The sequence below is a fragment of the Salvia splendens genome, chromosome 19 (genome assembly GCF_004379255.2).
Source record: "Salvia splendens isolate huo1 chromosome 19, SspV2, whole genome shotgun sequence".
Lineage (NCBI taxonomy): Eukaryota > Viridiplantae > Streptophyta > Magnoliopsida > Lamiales > Lamiaceae > Salvia > Salvia splendens.
Genome location: NC_056050.1, coordinates 18,416,561 through 18,439,426, shown reverse-complemented (window position 1 = coordinate 18,439,426; position 22,866 = coordinate 18,416,561). Strand labels below are relative to the sequence as shown.

General features: G+C 38.9%; 3 protein-coding genes and 1 pseudogene across 3 annotated transcripts; 1 reads left to right on the top strand and 3 right to left on the bottom strand.

The window, feature by feature from the left end:
• The first annotated feature begins 7,825 nt into the window (after positions 1-7,825).
• LOC121779115 lies at positions 7,826-9,422 on the top strand (annotated as a pseudogene).
• Positions 9,423-9,545: 123 nt separating this feature from the next.
• On the bottom strand, positions 9,546-13,088 carry LOC121778634 (CDP-diacylglycerol--glycerol-3-phosphate 3-phosphatidyltransferase 2-like). Its single transcript, XM_042176019.1, has 7 exons — positions 12,510-13,088; positions 12,019-12,116; positions 11,871-11,921; positions 11,426-11,539; positions 10,406-10,462; positions 10,213-10,298; positions 9,546-10,100 (listed from the first exon to the last, which is right to left on the bottom strand). The coding sequence occupies exons 1-7, from the start codon at positions 12,946-12,948 to the stop codon at positions 9,977-9,979; spliced, it is 969 nt and encodes a 322-aa protein (XP_042031953.1). The 5' UTR covers positions 12,949-13,088; the 3' UTR covers positions 9,546-9,976.
• Positions 13,089-16,283: 3,195 nt separating this feature from the next.
• LOC121779114 (glutathione S-transferase T3-like) lies at positions 16,284-17,048 on the bottom strand. The gene has a single exon (XM_042176456.1). The coding sequence runs from the start codon at positions 17,046-17,048 to the stop codon at positions 16,284-16,286; it is 765 nt and encodes a 254-aa protein (XP_042032390.1).
• A 991-nt stretch (positions 17,049-18,039) lies between these two features.
• LOC121780263 (protein TONNEAU 1a-like) lies at positions 18,040-21,420 on the bottom strand. The gene is made up of 8 exons (XM_042177805.1): positions 21,144-21,420; positions 20,285-20,417; positions 19,724-19,812; positions 19,516-19,638; positions 19,171-19,304; positions 19,052-19,077; positions 18,818-18,974; positions 18,040-18,357 (listed from the first exon to the last, which is right to left on the bottom strand). The coding sequence occupies exons 1-8, from the start codon at positions 21,228-21,230 to the stop codon at positions 18,321-18,323; spliced, it is 786 nt and encodes a 261-aa protein (XP_042033739.1). The 5' UTR covers positions 21,231-21,420; the 3' UTR covers positions 18,040-18,320.
• Positions 21,421-22,866: the final 1,446 nt, after the last annotated feature.

Sequence of the window (22,866 nt, the reverse complement as noted above, 5' to 3'; positions counted from 1 at the left end):
TAAAAGATCGTTAAGACCAATGACCTCACGTGAAACCTCAACTCTCCCGAGTTCTATTGAATTAAAGTGTGAATTATCCATTTTCCAAGTCAACTATTTCGTCTCCCAAGTACTCTAATCAACTCTAACATGTATTCAAGAGGTAGCTAATCAATTGAATATAGAAAGCGCAAGGATAAATCAAATAACTACAAGAGCTAACAAGGAAAATCAATCGAATATCTTCACCAAAAATTCCACAATTGATGTTTAACTCATAGACAAGTAAAAACTACAAATAAAGTACGAGACATGAAAGAAATTGATAAAACCCAAGGTTGAATCTTCAATCTTCAGTCTTCTCTTGCCTGGATCTGCAGAACTGCGCTCCAATGGAAGATGGATGAATTTAAGGGTGAAATATGAAATGGAAGAAGTGTAGAGAGGGAAAAGGATTGTAGGCTCTGAGATGAAGATTATGAATTAGGTTCAGAGGTATTTATAGGCTGGAAAAAGGTTTATTTTTGATAAATTTCGTGCCCTACAAGAAATAAGAGAGATTTGGCTTCACAATATAATAATTTCTTTTCTTCCGTGAATTTCCGCATAAATTCCCGTCAGCTTTGACTACACTGCGCAACGTTAGTAGAATTGTCATAACTTTCTCCACAAAACTCCGATTGAGACATGCAAGATATTCACGCGAAGCTCTTTAGAAGACGAAGAGAATGGCATGTAGTAATCACTGACTGGACTTCAAAATTGCTGGAAGAATGGGCTTGAAAAGAGGCTTCTGCACTTTGGCCTTTTTCACATTTTTCTATCATTTATCAACAAACACGTCAAAAATACCAAATGTATAACATATGCAATTTAAGAACATAATTTGCATGATTGACATTTAAAACAAGTCAAATCTAGTCCTTAAAAACATGCAAAATCTGCGTTTGTCAAACACGCCCCTTGGTTGGCGTGTTTATGTAAAAAACGCCTATTGTATTGGCGTTTTAAGCAAAACTCGGATAAAATAAAACCTAAATTATAATTTATACACGCCTATGCGTTGGCGTGTTTAAATTAGAAACGCCAACATCATTGGCGTGTTTAGGCAGAATGAATTATATCAGATTCTCATCCCCCAAATCGCGAAACCCACACATAGCGGCGGCTTCTCGGTGATTTCGCCCTCCCTCCATCAATTGCATCAACAAGGAGTGAATCGGTGCTATTCTTCCGCATATTTGATATATTTTCCGGTTAGTATGCTTATTTTTTACAATATTAGAGTAATTGTTTGATAGTTACTTATAGTTTGTTATGAGTTGCAAATTGAGTTGAAATTCTTTGTTGCATTATTATTTAGTATATTGGCTTGTTTGAAGGACATTATTGTTGATTAATAGTTGAGATATTGGTGTTTAGTTAGGGTATAAATTTGATTAAATCAAACTAGGTAGTGTTGTTCTAGCTTAAAAATTGGACAACTTGATTTGGTTTGTGTAATGTTGTGTAGGTGAATTTGTGTAATGTTGTGAAGGTGAATTTGTGCATTATTTGATATTGTTGTTCCATTTTGTGATATTGGGTTGAATAGTATCCAATTATTGAAATTGTTTAGGTTTGTGTATTGTTTAATTTGAATTGTGAATGTTGTGTAGGTGAATTATGACATCATCTTCAAGTTCTCGTCGAAGACTCTTATGTGGTCCTGATGACCCTTCCGTATTATATCTTAAGAGACAACACGTCTCTAATAATATATGGGCAGGAGTTGAATCAGAAGATGTACACTGCAGAAGATATGAATGAATCATTTGGGATGTTCCCATACATCCGCGTGTTTTGGCAGTAATAGACGAGATGGGGTTCGGCGGCATATTGAGGTGTAGTCAACCAAAGGACATTGACCACCACCTTATCACCGCGTTGATTGAACGATGGAGGCCAGAGACTCACACGTTTCACTTTCTAGTCGGTGAAGTGACGGTGACATTGGAAGACGTGGAGGTCTTATGGGGCCTCAAAGTTGACGGTGATGCTTTGACGGGTTACATCCCCACTAAGGATGTCAACTATAAGATGCAATTTTCTTTGGATTATCTTGGATTTGTACCAGATACAGTTGAGTTGAAAGAAATGGTTTGGAAACAGACAAGCTTATCAAATCAACTAAGGATTGAGTTGAGTGGTGAACACGACCACTATATATATGTTCAACGTGCTCGTGTTTATTGTCTATTTTTACTTGGTGGTCTGATGATCCCGAATGCCTCCGGAAATAAAATTTCATTCTTCTACTTGCAATTTTTCATAGATGTAGAACGATGTTCTAGCTATAGCTGGGGTGGTGCGACTCTTGCTTGCTTGTACCACAATTTATGTGAAGCTGCCCTTGCTAGGAGGAGCGATGTCGGGTGAGCTTGTACTTTGTTACAATTGTGGGCTTGGGAGAGAATCCCAAATATTATACCGAAGATGCTAAATCCAGTGCATATAGACTACGCACCATGTGCAGTCGCGTAAGTTGTTCACTAATTAAATTTTTAAGCATAATTTTTTTTAATTTCCTTGTTATTCGCTCATAATTTAATTTTTTAGATGGAGTGGTCTGGCGTCATATGTAAAAGCACCCGGACATTGCATTGAAAATTTCAGAGATCAGTTCTCCAGAATGCACGCCAACCAAGTAATTTATGTAACTTAAATTGTTTTTTGTTTGTTGTTTTGATTGAATTTGTTTTGACTAAATTTGTTTCATATGTAGTTTATTTGGAGGCCTTATGTCATGCGAAACTTGCCGGATATTTGTGTTCACGGTCGTCCTATATGGACGTCGATCACAACCCTTATTTGCTGGAATTTGGTTGAGCCATACTTGCCACAACGAGTGTTGCGATAATTTGGGATTGTCCAACCGTATATCCCGCTCCTCAACCGGTTCCACGGTACTAATTTTGTGAAACAGGATCGTCGTGGTAAATCTGGCCGAAATTGGGTTGAGTACCACGCCAATAATATACAGGAGTGGGACAATAGGCAAAACTTGGTGTGGACTGATCTGGAGTACTCAAATGAGCCTATTGCAACTGATGAATATATGGATTGGTGTAGCCGAATAACTGTGGTGTACTTAACTAAACTTGGTGTGCATGCTCAAGAGGGCTTCCATGAAACAGCATCTTCTCATAGCTTCGCGGTAAATTGAAACAACTATTAATTATTTAAATTCATATAATGAAATGAAATTAACTTTGAAAATTGTAGGTGGAGACGCTTCAAAAAATACATCACTTTCTAAGTGGGCAAGATATGACAAGACGCCCAGATTTTGTAACAATTTCGAGGATGGTTGAAGATGGTCTGCTGATATCTGGGGAGGCTGAAATGATGGACTACCGTCCTTCCCAGCGCTCTGAGCTGGACATTGACATGCCCGTGAGACAAAAAGGGAAACGACGTGGAAAGAAGAAAACTGCTTGTGGAGAGTCGTCATCTTCAAGGATGGATGCTCATTTGGTAGATGATTCCGATGAAGATTTTGTGCCTCCACCTAGATCTGCAGTTCGAGGTCGTCATTCTGTCAGCCACACTAGTGGTACAGGTGAAGATATTGGTCTCAGTGATGTCCAACAATCTCCACCTCGGTCTTCAGTGCGAGATGACTTTTTTGAGGTGAATTTAGAGAATGTTGTTGTTCAAGATACTTCTCCCTCTAGACTCCCTACTTCCAGAATCGGGAAGGGGATCCGTGGCCTGTTTATGCGGAGAAGGCGAGACGATTGAACTAAACTACATCTATTTTTATTTGTTTATTGAGTTGAACTTCGTGTTTGTGAACTGTGTGTTAGTAAAAACGCCACCGAGACTGGCGTTTTACACTTTGATGTATCGCCCGAGTTTCTAGTAGACGCAATACAACCATTCTGTATTGACTCGCCTACGTGGTTGGCGTTTTTATGAAACACGCCAACTAGGTTGGCGTTTTTAAGAAACACTAAAGAAAAACGCCAGTCCCGTTGGCGTTTTACACTTTGATGTTTATGCGTGTTTGTACACAATGCAATACAACCATTCTGTATTGACTCGCCAACGGCGTCAGGCTCGTGGCTGGTCAGCTTCACGAACATCCATCTGATTAGGAATCCTAGTTGTACGGTATCGACCACGACTTCGAGGCATTAACTGAGTTCGTGAACACTGCAAAGTCCATTCAGGCACGTCCCAATAATCTGGGTGTCTGAGTTGATTGAACACCCCAGAATATTGGTGTACCCAAACACTTGTGTGGTATACGGGATTAACAAGCGATATCATGTTGTCATTTCTAAACCGGGCAACTACCGCTGCATGTGAACAAGGAAGTCTCCACATCTGCCACTTTTTACATTTGCAGTTCGACTCCAAGTACAACACCTTCCACTTGTTACCACCCTTTCCACCAATTCGACGTCTTGTTCGAACCACATAAATCCCTTGAATTGTGTTTGTTGCTCTCACATTATGTAACTAACCTTTTGCATCATTTTTGCACACCTTTTCATGCGCCCATGGGGTAAGTGGTGTCGCACACTGTCTTGCTGCAATTGACCACTCATTGAACCATTCTATTGTCCTCCAAAATGTCATATCATTGCAAGCTTTGATTGGGAGTTCTCTTGCGCCTCTCAACACATTGTTGTAACATTCCACCATATTAGTGGTCACCTCACCCCATCTTTTGTGTTTGTCATACGCCAAATTCCATTTTTCTAAATTCACGGTATCAAGGTACTGCAAAGCCTCGTTGTTGACGTCTCGAAGTAAACGACGTCTTTTTTTAAACTTGCACTTTTTGGTAGCAATACCCATTTTCCAAACCAATCTTTTAACCATGATACATTTGTGATTCTGCAGAACATTCTTTCTAACATGTACCAAGCAAAACTTGTAATGACCTTTAGGTTCTTCTTTCCATATGAGAGAATTCATTGCATCTATGATTCCCACATGCCTATCAGATATTACACATATTTCATGCTTTGTTACATGAAGTCTTATGCGTTCCATAAACCAATTCCAACTTTCTTTAGTTTCCTCATCAACAATGGCGTATGCAACAGGCAAACATTTCTTATTAGCACCAAATCCAACGACAATAAGAATTTTACCTCGACATCGTCCACGTAGATGAGTTCCATCAACTGTTAAAACTGGTTTCATAGTTGAAAAGCCTCAACAGCTGGTCAAAAAGCCTAAAATACGTACTTGAATACCTTGTTCATACCGTGGCTTAATCTGTCATCAGGCAACCATTCGACAATTGTACCAGGATTTTGTCTTTGCATTTCATTCAAATAAGACGGTAAAACATTGAATGACCACTGCCATCCACCATATACAAGTTCAATAGCTGTCCTCCGAGCATACCATGCTTTCTTGTAACTATTTTTCACATGAAATCTATTTTCAATATCCGCCACAATAGCTTTTACCTTGTAGGCAAGATCGTTTTCTATCTGATGTCGAACACTCAATGATATCATGGACGACGAAAGATTAGCGTGCCCATTATAATTACGATCCCCCATACAAGTATGAGCAGTGCTAAACACTCTAATTTGCCAGTGTTCATCATGCTTTCTCAATGTTGTCCGACACTCCCACAAACATTTCGGTAATGACTTATCTTTCAGATTTCCTTGTGGCCACTTATAAACTGCATGCCATCTCTTTCCTTTACTTTCAACAACTGTATATTGTTGGATTTTTTCTAAATGCCAAAAAGTTACAGTTGTCTTCAATTCCAACTTCGTTCTAAATTTAGTATGCAAACCGACATTGCTAGGATCTTTTTCACTCCAATAATGCACACTGGGATCAGCAGCCTCAATGTTCTTTGGATCAAAACTATCATATGTACCTGGTAAGGTGCGAAAATAGTTCATTCCACGTTTTGGGAACTGTGGAACTACTCTTCCTCCAACTGCTCTTTCTCCAACCATTGTTTCTCCAACCACTGTTTCTCCAACTGGAATGGATGGTCTTGAATCAACAAATTGTTCATCATCAGACGGAACACCATCTGAGTCTGTACTAACAATGTTTACATCTTCAGAATCATAAGGTGATTGTGGATCAAGAAAGTCGGCTTTATCAGGACCTATATTGTCATCAACCACATGACAATTGTCACTGTCCCCTAAACACACACCTCCAACATCAAAATCTTGTGTTGCAGCGAAACTTGGTTCTTGGGCTCTCGTAGACGTACCAATATCATAACTTATGATATGATGACTATTTTATTGAGTAATTGCCGAATACTCAACAAATAATTCAATTTGACCTCCTGCAGCCATACTCTCACTGAACATTAGTGGCATGCATACTTCTTCTAGTAGAGTACCTATAAACGTAACTTCGGATCCAACGCATATAGTACGTTTGAACTTTGTTTTCAAATATGCTTATCCCCATCATTTCACAAATTGTTTCCACAAGCTTATAGTAGGTAACACTTTCATCCATCATAATGAATCCTTTTGAAAAAGGAGGATCATATGAAATAACTGCTCCAGAAATTATCTTTCCACCCCAATATAAATTGACACACCACGTCATACTATCTGCAATAATGTAAAACACAAATAAATATGTATTATTTTTTCATTCATCATTATGTAGAGTGAGCCAAAAATTGGTAAAAAATTAGATATTAATTACATCAAATATAGACTATCATAACAATCCATCAAATATTGGTCAAAAATTAGATATACTACAATATATAATATCATAACAATCCATCAAATATTTCTATTAATTACACTACAATATATACTATCATAACAATCCATCAAATATTGGTCAAAATTTAGATATACTAACCGAATAGGAAGACTAATGTTTGGAAGAATGAGCCAAAATCGAAATCTTCATGCTCAAATCGCCGATTGCGCCGACCCGAGCAAGGGTTTCCTTAAGGTTTTCGCATTTGGGGAGGGAAAGTGATTAGGGTTCGCGATTTTGGGAGAAATCTGCCTGATATCTGGTTCAACGGTAACACGCCGACCAGGTTGGCGTTTTTTAATTAAACACTCCAACTAAGTGGGCGTGATATATGTGTTAAACACGCCGATGTAGATGGCGTTTTTTAATTAAACACGCCAACCAAATGAGCGTGTTATGATAAATACTGTATTTGAATAAAATAAAATGAAATTGTAAAACGCCAACACAGTTGGCGTTTTTACTTGATAACACGCTAATGTGGGTGGTGTTTTTCACATAGATGGAAGAAATAACAAAATGGGTACATTTCCGTTATTATAGTAGTAGAGTGCCCCACGGATCCGATTTTCTCCAATTTTTAGCCCCTCTTTTTTGGAATTTCAATATTTTGTTGAGCTAGCTTTTGATTGTTGGTTATATTTTTCGATCTTTTAACTCTACTCTTTTAATTTGGGAGTTGGTATAGTTTGTTTGCAATGTATTAATTGTGTTTGTTTATTTACCTAGTTAATTTTGGCATAATACAGATTGATGGTGCTTACATTTGTCTGCATTCGGAAATTGTGAAATTGGATTTGATAATAAGGGTTGAGGTTGAGGGCAAAATTCATAAGTATATCTGAATTTTGTAGATAAAAAAAAAAGTTATATTGGGGCTAAGAGTTGGTCTGGTGAAGAGAAGAGTGATAAATTGGGCTTATGAGTAAAATGGGGACAAATTCATGGAGAAAGTATGTTTCCCCTTGTTGGCGGCCGAGCAGTGAATTGCAACACTAGAGGGGGCAATCCTAGTGGTTGTGTGGACGGGTTGTGGTGGTACAAAGATATAGCTCAACATATACACGGGGAATTTTCAATGGCGCGCGGTTATCCAAGCAAACAATGTGTTGGAAGATCAATGCCAAGTAAAGTTGGGCCGCTGAGCTCTATGGAGGCTGGCCCTCGTGGGACATTTGTTGGAATCTACGACGTGCATGCTGGCCCTGAAGCTTCCCGGTTTATAAACAACCATCTATTCGAAAATATTAAGAGTATGCACTTCTACGTTCTTTGTTGCTAATATGGTCTTACAATGTGTTGCGTTTAGTGTTGTTCGTATGTTTGTGGTAGTGCTGTTTGATATGTTAGACTTGTAGTTGATGCTTCTTTCTTTTACAGTGGGAGTGTTTTCAATAAAGTTTTTGGTAATATTCTGCTCTTTAGGTCGATCACACTACGACTAATCCGACGACAAATTCATGACAAGATGTGGAGTACTATGTTCAATAAGTGCCTTAAGGAGATTTAGAATCTTTCTTAACATCATGTTGGGATAATATTTTCAACTAGTTGCATTTCGAATATTGTGTGTGTACGTGCTGCTTATGTCGGTCTTTACGTGTAATTTTAGATAAATGCAGTTCCTATGTTGAACTCTATCCATGTACCTTTTTTTTTGTTTTGGTAAAAAAAATCAAGTAATTCCAATCTGGAAATGTCATCTAAGCTTCAAATGATTTATGATGAGATATAAGCTTCTTGATCTATTGTTTTATTGGTTTTTGGAAGATTTGTTATCTCTATTGTTTGAAGTCCCTTACACGAGTTGATCGTAAACTTGCTAAAACTCGTGGTTTACTCACTTTCCAGCTATCTGATGCAGGATTTACGTTAGAGAGTCAAGAAATGTCTGCGGATGTTATAAAGAATCTGTTCGGGAGGAGTGGCGCTCGTTGCAGCCTGAAGATCCGAACATCGTTGTTCTGAAGCACATGGTTTGGCGAGTGAAGGGTCTCATTCAGGTAAAAAATATTGTTTTAAAGAAAAAGACAAAAACAATGGGGATTCATGTGCAAGACGGAATATGCTTCCCTAACTCTGTGTTTCCTTTCCTTGTTCCATCCCAGATTTCGAGATAAACCTACCTGAAGAAAGCAGAATTCAACAAACCGCCTTTGTTAGCGAAATTCAGAATTCCACACCCTATCGAGACAAGTTCAGAAACTTCAACACCAAGACCACTTTCTTATATATGCCTCGGATGCTCTATGGGAACACCTTAGCACAGTCCACCACTCTCCACGCAATGTACACTTTCTAAAATTTTAAATATTCCTCGTGAAAAATCACACTATACACCCATTACAGGGTGTTGCCAAGAAGCTAGTAAAAGCCGCCCTCCAGGAGGCTGCATTGAAGAGAGAGGTGAGATATTCGGACCTGGAAAGGATCGACAGGGGAGTGAGGAGACATTTCCACGACGACATCACTGTAATAGTCCACCACTTTCCATAAAAGGAGGCGGGTAGCACCCGGAGATGCCAACAACACATAGACTAGATTGGTATAAACATGTTTTGTTCTTGATTAGTTTCATCAAAACTGATAAAGAAAAGGGGAGATACTTATTCAGATGTACAGAGCTGCCTTTGGGCATCTCACAACAGTTTATATATGTTAAATTATGCCAGGAAGATGCAGAGGGACTCATGTTCATTAAATTTTCTTGCTCACTGGCATATGAAACACACCAATTATTGATGATACATTCAGTGTTGTATCTCTGCATTTGTTCCATAATAGTGCCACTGAGTATATAGATAAACAGCATCATGATCATGCTTCATGATTTTATCATACCATATATCTATATAGTACATTTGATAACAAATACTACTAGCCTAAATCAGGGTACCAAGCTGCTAAAGCAGTGACTTTTAACAAAAATAAAGAAGACTGCCTGAGCAACACATGGAATGTCATCTACTGTTGTTCGCTCGTTACATTGGTGACGAGGGGTCACTAGAGCAACATGCATTATTTCGTCTAGTATATTTTTTGGATAATTGGAACACAGAGCTCCTGGGATAGAACTCAGTTGATGCTAAAGAATCTCAAATGGAGCAGCACTTGCTCACCCATATTTAGAACAATCTCTTCTTTGTACGGGTGGGGATTTCTTTGCTCCTCCATTCTTCGTTATAATTGCTACGAACCAAGATTAAAAAAAAAAAACTGATACGCCAAGTTACTGGCTCAGAAGCACTTTCCATATCTTACTCATGTACACAACCAGTGACCATAAGGCAAGCCATGCCGAAATGTATAGCAATACAACACCAGAATAAGCAAATGTTTTGGCTCCGATGATGCTGCATGAATAGGAAGGCGGAATAACAGTTTCAGAAAAAAATAATATGTAAATATATCCTACTTCAATTGAAAAAAAGCTGGATTATATGAATGAAAAGAAGAAAACTGAACCTGCCATCTCTGGCAGCCAAGAGGATGGTTAATGCACTCATCTGTGAGGCAGTTTTCCACTTCCCCAAATTATTGACTGCAACAGCCTAGAAAGTACAGTAATAAATTTGGATGAGTACTTCGATCCATTATTCACCAGTTTGTAACATTAATTTTAATTACAAATTTACAATTCAAGGCCATTGGTTCAAACCTCAAGAAGCTTTCTGTCCTGAGCAGCAGCCCATTCCCTGACGGCGGACATAGTAATCTACATGTAGACATAAGAAATATGTAAATGCTAGAACTAAACCAAATTGAAACATGGGCATGTATTAAGCTTTGAATATAAGGATCTACAGTGCAAAATTAGAGGTGAAGTAATTCAAGAAAACAAGATTTCCAACCGAAAAGAAATCACTTGCCCCCAAAGTCAAAATGAGCTATCCAAGTCTATTAATGACATCTAAATACAAAAAGAATGAAGTTGAATTTTTTTTTTCTTGTTTATATGCTCTATGTGTATTTCAAGCTGGTAGCTGAATGGCTTCTCCCATATGAAGACTAAATATGTTTATGATATTGTTCTAAATCATATCCATCAATTCTAATATAAGCTCGATTGCAAATCGGTGCGAGAAGAGATTCAGAAAGTGTCATCCACCTCTTTTCTCCCATACGAAGATTAAGTATGTCTTATGATATTGTTCTAAAGCATATCCATCAAATCTAATTTAAGCTCGATTGCAAATCAGTGCGGGGAGAGATTCAGAAAGTGTGATCCACCCTTTTTCTTCTCTTAGGAGGCACAACTGAGAGACTGAGTTGATTCCTCCAATTTACAATTTTCAGAAACACATAAAGTTATAGAGTTGCAGGGGACAAAAAATAACCATGTATCATTTCCCTATTTCTAAGAGAATTAACCCATTGTTCCTTGCAACTGTACCAAACATCATGGATTAGAAGGATAAAAAACTTAAATTTCTGACTGCCTCCCCTATCTCCCTTCACTTCCTCTTCTAGGCACAATGCATATCTTAAACAGAGAGAGAGGTTGAAATATTATTATTGATGTAGAAGCCTTGATATCAATATTCAATACAATAAATAAACATATTAATTTCAATGGCAGATGCACCAGTAGCTAAGCATAAAAATTTTATCTTGTGTATGGATATGCCTTAAAAGGCACAAAATTTGTTTCTGTGAGAAGAAAGTGTTAAGATCTTACCTCTCTGCCAATTACAGCAATAGCAGGTATAGTTAACAGCCATGGTGCATGCCCTAACCCACCAGCTTCAAAAGGTCGGGTACACAACAAGATCAGTGAGGCAGCAACCATAAGCTGCATTCATTTTACGAAGAAAGAAGATGAACACGTAGCAGTCTTCATGTATTTCAACATAAGTCATGCAACAGTTGGTCCCATAAAATAAATAGAGGACAATACTTCTACAGCAAGATATATGTATCTCCATAGGTTAAAGTGGGCCCCTTGTATTCAAATTTTGAATTAAGTGTACCCCTTGGAAAAAATACCTGGATTTTCCTCTGATAAATGTAACCCAATTTTGTCATCTTGGAAGATATTTTCTTATTCAAATCTATTTACATATTCCATGTATTTATTGAAACTTTTTTTTCTGCCAAGTGAGTACAATAGCTCTCAGTGTTACCTTATCTGCCACTGGATCCAAAAACGCACCAAACGGAGTTCCCAAATCCATCTGTCGAACAAAAATATCACCATAAATAGAGAAAAAATGAAAATAAAGATAAGCATGACAAGATAACTCAAAGAAGCTGAGTCTAGACAGACCGCACCTTTCGAGCAAGGTATCCATCAAGCCAATCTGTAAAGGCTGCAGCAATGAAAATCCCAGTTGTAACAGCAGGTCCCCACCAGCTCTCAACATAAAATGCTAACCATTGAAAGTAGAGTGTCAATCACATGACTTCTATAAACAGAGCAAACTGGAACCATAAAATAGATAGAATGCACACTCAAACCAATCACTAAATTCACCTAAAACTGATTGCATTTCCAAGTAAAAAAAACAGCTCAATTAACAATTCCAATATCTGTGTTGTCATCTATGAGATGATGACGTTATATTATACCACAACCTTATTATTCAACAGATTACACGAACCTTCAGTCAGAAATACGGTATCAGGATACAATAAATTGTGCAAAAGAAGCAAATAATACAATGTGCACAATTGCACGATTCGAGATAAATCAAACCATACCACATAAACACCCTAAAATAAACACATGAAAGCACAATTTACGATGCGCAATTGATACATACTGGCTACAAGGAGCGGCACCGCGGCGACGCGTCCAATCGTCAATATCGTAGGCAATGTGAGCAGCTTCGCCGGTGGTTTTCCGGTTAGCTTTTGCGTGGGCGGAGACACGTCGGATTGGCTCTCGGCCTTGCCATTGTTGGTGACGCACATTTTGGAACCGAAATTAGTATCCGAATTGCAAAACAGCTTTTTATCTACTTCTCCGCTTCGAGAATCCGATGCGAATCGGTGATGTTCCCGGCCACTCCGCAAAGCGATTCTACGGCGTGGCGGAGGAGAGGATGTGGTCGTCCTGCGCCACCAGCCGGTGGATTTATTTAACGGGAAAGATGCCGTCGCTTGACCGGTGGTGGTGGCGGAGGATGAGGGGGCGAGAAATGTGAAGGGTAGGTGTGGGTGTAGGATAACGGAATTGGTGAATTTGAGAGGGCAAGGCATAGTCTGGTGCGGAGTTAAATTGTCTCGGGAAGCTCAAGTTAGAGGGGGAGGCGTACGATAGCAGTGGGGAAGATCGGAATTTCGCAATCTTACCGAATCGATCGATTTTCCCTGTGCGATAATGACCTATTATTCCTTCCCTACACGTATTTCATGTGGGAGTTTTAGTGTCACGTGTCAATAGGGAGTTGAGGGTTAATTGGACTTGAATTTTATCATGTTAAAATTTTACAATCTTAACCCTCAATGTTCAGTGTTAGATTTGCCTAACGGGCTAATCGGGTTACACTTAAATGCATGAGGTTATGATTGGTTTATAATCAACATGACATGAGGTACATAGATTAAATGGACTATCTCTATTAATATACTAATCCTTTGGGTCGAATTCTCCTGTTTATTAATGACAGGTTAAAATCTCTTAAATTGGGAACAAAGAGAATGCCATGGTTTAGGTAGACTGTTGCTAGATTGACTGAATTTCTCTCTTTCTCATATGCTGTTTCTACTTTTTGTTTAAAAACTTTGACAATTGTGTCGTCGTTTCCCTTTCAAAGTTTTAATGATGGTAAAACAAAAACAGAAAGTGACAGAAGATGCCCACATGTTTACCGAGCAAGATGCTGCTGCTGCTACAGTACTTCAGGCATCTCACTTTATTTCATAATAGCTGTGGCTTTGCTCATCTTTGTAAGTTTCACAGCATCAGCAGCGGTGAGTGGGCACGTATCCGTCTGTCCGTGCCTTGCCGCTGCGCTCTTGCCGCTGGCGCGGCGCTGCTCGATGGATCGAGCACGTCCGTGCCTGCTGCAGCTGACGTGGCGTGTTCTGATTGGCCAACTGCATTTCCGTTAAAAATTAATTTTTTTTTTAAATCTAAAATAATACCAAAAATTAAAAAATATATATTTTCAGATTCCTAAAAATATGGCCGCTTTTTTACCATTTTTTTGGAATTTTTTTGTTTTTTTTTTATTCCCAAAATCATCTATAAATACACACATTTATCATCCATTTTCCACATCAAATCATCTCTCATTCATCTCTCATTCATATTTTTTCATACAACTTATCTACATCTTCCTCTCTCACTCAAACCCTCTCAAATGGATTTCACCAATCTCATTGCGAAAGCGGAGCACGAATAACAAGAATACTATGAACAATATCGTGCCGCCTATAAAGCCTATGTCACCGCGAATACCACCGCCCCTCCTCCTCGACCAACTAGATCAACTCGCCGCTACATCCATCGTGACCGGGAGGGGGGCCAACGAAAGGCTTGTTGCCGACTATTTTTCCGACCAACCGCGGTTTCTGGAAGATTACTTTCGGCGCCGTTTTCGCATGTCAAAACGCTTGTTTATGCGTATTGTCAACACATTATCCGCCTGTGTTAAATACTTTCAAACAAGTTCAGACACAACCGGTCGGCAAAGTCTCTCGGCGTTGCAGAAGTGTACGTGTGTCATCCGACAACTTGCTACTAGGCAAACGGCTGACCTCTTCGACGAGTATTTGCATGTCGGTGAGTCAACTGGAATCCTTTGCCTTAAAAATTTTTGCGATGGCGTTCGTTCAGCTTTTGGTGAGGAATTCCTTCGGGCACCCACCACCGATGATTGCAAACGGTTGCTTCGTCTTCACGAAACAGTCCATGGTTTTCCCGGTATGCTTGGCAGCATTGACTGCATGCATTGGAGGTGGAAGAATTGTCCGACTGCTTGGAGGGGGCAACACTTAAGCAGCCACAAAGGCGGCGGCCCAACACTTATCCTTGAAGCGGTCGCCGACTACTGCCTATGGATTTAGCATGCATATTTTGGTATTGCCGGATCCAACAACGACTTGAACGTGCTCTATTCTTCACCACTCTTCAATGATGTTTTGAATGGTGTAGCACCGGCGATCGACTTCACCGTCAACGGAAATGCATACCACATGAGTTACTATCTCGCCGATGGTATCTACCCAAGGTGGTCGACTTTCGTGAAGACACTCAGCAACCCGCAAGACCCGAGACGGGTTCTTTTTGTGCAGCGTCAAGAGTCTGCTCGGAAAGACGTCGAAAGAGCTTTTGGGGTCCTTCAAGCCCGGTTCAACATTGTGAAGGCCCCGTCTCGGCTGTGGTACGTGAAAAATATCGCCAACATCAGGTACACGTGTATTATCTTGCACAACATGATTATAGCTGACGAAGGACCGATGGCGGCTAGCTTTTACGACGAGGATGGAGCCGAAAGCTCGACCGCGAGGTCTCCCCCACGCCAAGGTGTGCATACGACGGTGGGCGAGAGGATCGAAACAAGGAACACTATGCGCGATACCCGAGCCCACATTGAGCTACAAGAAGACCTAATCAAACACATTTGGGGGAAATTCGGCCACGAGTAGTGGGTTTTTTTAATTTTATGAATTTAATTATGTAATTTTTAATTTTTAGAATTTTAATTATGTACTTTTTAATTTTTAGGATTTTAATTATATAATTTTTAATTTTTTTGTAATTTGTAATAGTATTCCGGATATTAAAGCATTTTAATTTTGTGGAAATGTTTTTATTTAAATTGAATAATAGAATGGTGGGACCCTTGAGCTTTTCCTTGCGGAAGAGTAAGGATGTGGGTGTTGTGCTCTTGCCTAAGAACATGGAGTAAAAGTGGGTCCGGGTCCACATCCGTACTCATTGGCAAGAGCACGAATGGGGATGCTCTCAAAGCAATGAATCTAGTACAATAAAGTCTCATCTATGTCCAAGAATAGATGAGTTTGTATCAATGCCTTTTTTTTAGGGAATTTAGAGCATCCCCAATCCCGTCCCCAATTCACTCCAAGTGCCCTCCACGTCATCGTTCCCCTAAATTTGAGTCCCAGACCACAACTCCTCTAACCCTACAGGCCCCATCCAAGGCCACAACTATTAAATTGCACTATTCACAACTCCAACCTATTTTACTCGTAAAATAGAATACGTTGAACAATTAAAACCGGGAAAATTCATTGTTTAGTCAAAAAAGGAAAATTTAAAAATCCTAGAAAATAAAAATTAAAATCATAGAAAAAGAAAATTACTAATCCTAAAAAAAATTACAAATCCTAGAAAATAAAAATACAAGTCATAAAAGTTAAAAAAAAAAAAACTACATCTTCTTCATTTGTGCGCGAAGGTAGGCGATCATCTCATGGTGCAACTTGAGCTCGAACTCTGACATTGTCGAGGTATCCCTCGATGTCAACTTCGTCAGCTGGCCCATCTGCAACGTAATACTCATATCCAACATAGAGTCGGATATCTTATCCAGGGAAGGATTGGGCGGCGACGGCGGCATAGCGGATTAGCTCGCAGTTGCTTTCCCATTCGCTTTCCTCTTTGCCGCCTTTGTGCCCATCGGACGACTTTGAGTACCAGGGGATGAGAAGAAGATGTCGTCGTCTGTCACGTTGAGGTCGATTGGCGAACCTCCTTCGCTCGAAGAGTAGTGTCCAACGGCGGAAACTTTGGTTCTCTTTTGCGCCCCACTTGCCGCCGGTTCTGCCCCACCGGTGTACTTCGGGCTCTTCTCGACAAGCTTCCAAACGTCGAAGTACTTGAACTGCTTCTTCCCATTAGAGAAGGACTCTGCCCTGGCCTTCTCCACGAGGTCCATCTCGCTGTGCCCGCTCGGCCACATCCGGACTACGTTAGTCCACTTGTCATTCCACTTGTTCATCTCCTTTTGGACCCGACCTGAATGCTTGCGTAGCTTCACGTAGCTACGCTCGAACGACCCTCTAGGTCGACCAGCATTGTACTTATCTACAATCCGCTGCCAGAACACTTTGTCGCTTAGCTGGTTGCCGATGATAGGATCCTCAGAGACGTCGATGAAGTTCTTGGCCAGCCACAATGTCTCCTGCGGACTATACTTCTTCGGCCCCTCCTCATCCGCAACCTTGCCCTTGCTCCTCCCTTCAGCGGGCTCCATATCACTGATTTCGTACTCATCAGTGCTAACTGGCGATGTTATTTCCATGTTGGTAGCCAACCCCGGACTAGGCGTTGCATTTGGGTCGGGAGATGGCGGCACGTGCCAGTTGTTGGCGTTGATGAAATCGTCCATTTATCGTTGGTCGCTGTTAAACCACTCCATAGAAGCCGGAAATATTGGAATACAAGAGGATTGAAAGTATGGAAGAATGGTGCACAAATTGAGTATATATAGGCAAATAAAACGAAAACAAATGGAGGGGACTTGTGGCCCGGCCCGCAAGACATACAACGTCGGGCCGGGACTCTTCGTGTGCTTCACGGGCACGCCTAACGCCAGGCCGGGACGGACCCTGGGCGCGGCCCCGGGACACGACTGTGTCACCAGGACCATCCCAGGCTGCAAATTCGAGTCGTTTAACGCGCCGGGCCGGGGCCGGGACCCAAGTGCGGTCCGGCCCGCAGCGTTGGGGATGCTCTTACAAACCTCTTGACAGTGAATGGTTGCTGTTACATACACATCATTACCAATGGAAATAGTACTATATGTTTAAAGTTGTGGATTGTCAAAAGTTAGTTCTTCACTATTAGTAGCATTGCAAGGATTTTATGAGGCTAACATAATAGTACTACTATTATTAGGTGTTTTGTTTTGACTTAGGTAGGGGATGTGTTGAACATACAGTTGCATCAGCATCAAGATCCTCAAATAATTCAAGGCTTATGAAATCAATATGTGGCTTATAGGTTAATAAATTTTAATTTCTTAATATTATTTTTAGAATAATAATATCTAATGTGCATTTAAATAGAGATTATAAATATTAACTTGATTAAATGATTTTATACGTTAAACTTATTTGATGCTGTATGTGATAAAATAACAATTTGACTTGATGTTTATTAACTATAATAGTTAAGAGACTATTTTTGTGTTTGATAGGTGCGGCGGATCCTGTTTGATTGATAACTGACAACTATATCACAATCTACGTTATAGATATCAACACAAACACATTTGTACGTCAACTAAATGTAGTTGACATATGTATGTCTTCATGATCATATCCCTAGGTGTTGCACAACAAATGTTGTCTATATATGGGTGAGTAGATATGAACAACTTAGAAATAAACCTTTCATTAGCTTAAACAATAATCAGTAGCGTATTGATACAATCGGCACACCCTACAGGATCATAATCCTGAAACTAACAACTTTAACGACGAAAATGAACAAAAAAAAAAAAATGAATAGGAAGAAACAAGACTGGGATTAAGCAGTTATATGATCACCAAATACAAAAATACATATTGATCTTAGATAAAATCACTTGGTACATTGTTGGAGCAGCAAAAATCACCTGCGGACTATGTCAAAGATCAAGCAGTTACATGCGGTTTACTCAGCTGGTATCCTCAGACATTCCATCACCAGCATGCCTGTCCCCAAATCATTGAATCAAGATATCAATCCCATATTCCATAGAGATAATAAAACAATAACACACAACAAAAAAATAAACCCAATATGTTAACAAGTATTCACAATCTTGGACAAGAAGGCTCTATTGTATGTCGCCCATCCATATCCTTTAGAATACTTCCCAGATGTGCCACTTTATTTTACTTCATCCTTCCCAATTTGAAGGCCAAATTCTCCCGGATATAAAGACCCAGGGTTCAGAAAAAGGTATTTGCAGACAGGGTACATGTATTACAATGATTGAGTTTTCTTATGTTGTAACTGGAAGATTCCACTTTCCACTTACGAGAGATGATGAAACGCTAGCAGGATCATTACAAAGTATATTGTAGAACCAAAATTTTTGAATTATGATTCACGCATCTCTAGCACGGTGTAAAGAACCATAAGGTCAATGTTCAGATTTCAGAAACAAACCTCCATGAGCTGGTTAAATTACGAGTTTTTCTATCCAACTGCAGATTTTCCAGTGCAGCTGAAGCCCGGCCTACATCTTCTGGAAGTTCATCATTATCATATCTCCAACTGTATTCGTCTTTCCTATAGCCAGATGTAGATGACCCAGCTCGGCGATCTGATAGTCAGACAGTTAGAAGGTACATCACATTAAATGGTTCTGCAAAACCAAGTTTAGATGCTTTAGCTACTTACCAGATGGTTGTGAAGCAGGAAGAGGCCTGAAACGAGCACAGCATAAAGTAGATGATATGATGGGAAGCTTCAAATCAAGTTATAGAAAGTTGGCAGTGAAATGATTATTGACAACAAACCTTCCTAATGGAGGTACACCGCCAGCAAGAGATGACGGTGAAGTCCTTCTCATGTTTCTAGGATCAATGTTTGATAGAGAGTCGGTATCTGGAATAGTTGATCTCCTGTTGCTCCCTCTTCCTTGGGATAAATTCTGCAACATCATGCAATAAATTGAGAGGGAAAGCTAACAATTCCTCAGAAACATATCTATGAATTCAGACTCTTTACAATCAGCAAAGCTCATTAGTGTTATTTGTTCAACCCAGCAAGCTAAACACATTAAGCAAGCAGATAGAACCATTTGTAGAATTTCCAATTTGCTTATGTAATAAATTAATAATTATAGGACTGGACTCACATACCTCGTACTTTAAGAACCCCTCAAGTACGTCCAAAAGCAAAGGCCCACTGTCACCATTACGATTAAGGTCATATCCATTTTTGCTGCTAAAGTCTCTTAATTCCGATTTCCATGAATCCTTTGGCTGAAACAGAAGGGAAGTAAACAAATCAGTACAGACAAAGCTCACAACGCAAGAAGATTACAAGGAAAACATGTCAAAAAAGTACCAAATTGCACTCTGGCAAGTAAACTTTCAAGGTATGGTTTAGTTGAGCCCAATCTAGATATTCACATATCAATGCAGTTAGAAGTCGTCCTGCAATTACAAGATGATACAATATTAATATCATGAAGCTCATAACAGAACTAGAAATAACAAATGCATCTGAGTGAAAGTTAATGTCCTTCCTGAAACTTTTAAACCCTGTTGGAATATATGATTTACTTAATGTTTAATGCAAAAGAAGAGTCCTTAAGAGAACCATAGTCCAGAATAAATGTCCCTCCTGAAACTTTAAACCCTGTTGGAACATATGATTTACTTAATGTTCAATGTAAACGAAGAGTCCTTATGAGAACCATAATCCTGAATAAAGTCTGCACATTTGAGGTCATCGAGTTTTTTTATAACAGTCTGACTCTATCTCCAGGTAAACGTGAACATAAGTTCACCAAATGGGAGGACTTTGCTTATAGATTTCTATTTCAAAGTACATAACTGCAACCTAACGAAATGAGATGTAAATACATGACAACATAGGGCAAGAGGACATTTTTATGGTAAGTACCAGAAGGAGAGTTGTGGAGCTGCTTTGCACGATCATTGCAACTACCCAGAAGAGCAGGAGGCAGTCCATCATCTTTCTCTATAACTCTATCCTCTTCTTCTATCGCTTCAAATACACTAGCTCTCAATTCAGCCTAATAAACCGGAACATATAGAACTTTCAGCATTTAAGATGATATGTGCATAAAGAAACGTATATAAAATGTAGTAGTGCATGCAGTAACTGGGATCACAACATATAAAGAGGTGTAGATAGTCAGATGAGCTCCACTTCTTACTTAACTCTGACTGACACTATGAATCTTTGAAAAAACTAGTAATAATGAAATGCTCATAATACGTTGGCTAATGTGTAATTTATCATTTTTCAAACCAAATTCTCATGTAAATTAAGACAATAAAACAAACAATACACAATAAGAAATAATTTAAGTCCAACCATCAACACAAAAAAGGTCACAAAGCCTAAGACCTCTTACCAGAAATCTAAAAGAAAAATAATAATAATCCAAATGCGTTATATCCTCAGCAAATACTACCATTACATACATTCCATTCCTTTACCTTTACCTTTACCTTTACCTGACCTATTCAAAGCTGAATATAACAATATAAGCATGAAATCGAGGAAACATCACAGGCTACAGTCATCAGACAACAAGTAATTACACTCAAATGCTGAACAAATTCCACCACCGTGAAAACTCCCCAATTCCCTAAAAATGACAATCTGCCTTGATAATTCTCTCAAAATCACCAGATCGCCCGAGCAATTTGAATCCCAAACACGAGAACTAAAAAGAGAGGGAGCGCTATGAACCAGAAAATAAGATAAACAATAAGAGAATGGCAATGCTCACACGGATCTTGGCGAGAACGCCTTTCTTCTCGAGAGTGCGTGTAACAAGGGTTTTCAAATCCATCATTTCTCGCGTGTAATCGTCCATTTCTCCCCCAATTCTTGGGCCCCGTCGTGCTCAGCTCAAAAATTGAAGGACCTCGCTATTCTTCAAGCTTCTTCGGTTTCGATTTTGCAGAATTTGGAGTTAAGTGGTGAAGATAAGAGTGTTTGTTTTCCCAAATTATCAAATTTTCTATTCAAGTTCGGTGAATTTCACTATTGATTGCTAATCGTGGAAATAAATACACACTGATAATGCAGGTAATGCATAAAAGCGTGTTAAAGGCCAGTGGAGAGGCGATGCGACTCATGGACCGTGGTGCAGCTTCTATTTAACTTGCATCTTTAAATTTCTTAATATATTTCTCATAAAATTTTCATGTATTTTACGCCCTCGGCAATAAGAGTCTTATTTTGCTATTTCGGTCAGTCTCACAATAAGAGTCCTATTTCGCTTTTAGCATAAATATTAAGTAGGCCCCACATTCTACCAACTTATTTCACTCACATTTTATTATAAAACTAATATATATTAGTGAAACTCATATTCAACTAACTTATTCAACCCACTTTTCTTTACATTTTTTAAAACCCGTACAATCTTATCCTGGGACGGAGGGAGTAATTTTTTTTATTAAATGTCTATAAATTAAAAATAATTACATTTGAAATAAAAAAAATTAGTACTTGTTGGATGATTATAGAATGATATAAAATATTACTCCATCCATCTCACAATAAGAGTCACATTTTGTCCATAAATGGTAAGTAAGTATCACATTCCACTAACTCACTTCACTCGCATTTTATTATAAAACCAATACTCTCTCCGTCCCCAAAGAGTATGAATTATTTCTTTATTCATCCGTCCCTAAAGAGTATGAACTTTCTAAATTGGAAAAAGTCAAACAATATACTACCCCTACACATCATTTTCTTTACAACTTATATCATTACCATTAACAACTTATATCATTATAATAATATGGACTCCATTCTCCACTAACATTATTTCCACTACCCTCTCTCTCTTACTTTTCCCTTATTTATTAAAACTCGTGCCGAACTCAAAGTTCATACTCTTTGGGGACGGAGAAAGTATAAAAAAGTGGGTCTCATAATCCACTAACTTTTCCAATCCACTATTATTTACATTTCATAAAACTCGTGCCCACAATAAGAGTGGCTCCTATTGTGGGACGGAGGGAGTATATTACTTTATTTATTACTTCCTCTGTCTCATATAACTCGGCACGAGTTTTAAGAAATATAAAAAGTGAATTGAAAAAGTTAATAGAATAAGAGTTTCACTTTTATATAGTACTCCCTCCGTCCCAAAAAAATATATACTTTGGGTTTGACACAGATTTAAATTTAATGCAAAATTGGTAATGTAAGAGAGGTGCATATAAGCCGCCCTAAAGGTCGCCCGAAGCATTTTCTTTATTTGAATATTTAAATAACTACAAAAATTGGAAAAAACCTTCATTTCATTTAAAATTAATACATTACAATACGAATTAAAAAAATACGCATTCTCAACGACGGTGGTTACGGTCTCAAACTTCTTCAATCATGTCGTTCATGAGCTAAGCATGATCGAAATATTTGTATGGAAAGTGAGAGATGAGAGAAATGTTCGTATTAAAAATAGAATGAGAAACGAGGTTTAAATAGACAAA

Coding starts and splice junctions, on each gene's coding strand:
- LOC121779114 (XM_042176456.1), bottom strand. CDS start 17,048: ATGGACGATTTCATCAACGCCAACAACTGGCACGTGCCGCCATCTCCC.
- LOC121778634 (XM_042176019.1), bottom strand. CDS start 12,948: ATGCCTTGCCCTCTCAAATTCACCAATTCCGTTATCCTACACCCACAC. Junction 10,463..11,425: donor TTGCTGTAATTGGCAGAGAG/GTAAGATCTTAA, acceptor GTCTACATGTAG/ATTACTATGTCCGCCGTCAG. Junction 10,299..10,405: donor AGGACAGAAAGCTTCTTGAG/GTTTGAACCAAT, acceptor TGTACTTTCTAG/GCTGTTGCAGTCAATAATTT.
- LOC121780263 (XM_042177805.1), bottom strand. CDS start 21,230: ATGGACGATTACACGCGAGAAATGATGGATTTGAAAACCCTTGTTACA. Junction 19,078..19,170: donor GGTGTACCTCCATTAGGAAG/GTTTGTTGTCAA, acceptor TGCTCGTTTCAG/GCCTCTTCCTGCTTCACAAC. Junction 18,975..19,051: donor TCCTGCTTCACAACCATCTG/GTAAGTAGCTAA, acceptor TCTGACTATCAG/ATCGCCGAGCTGGGTCATCT.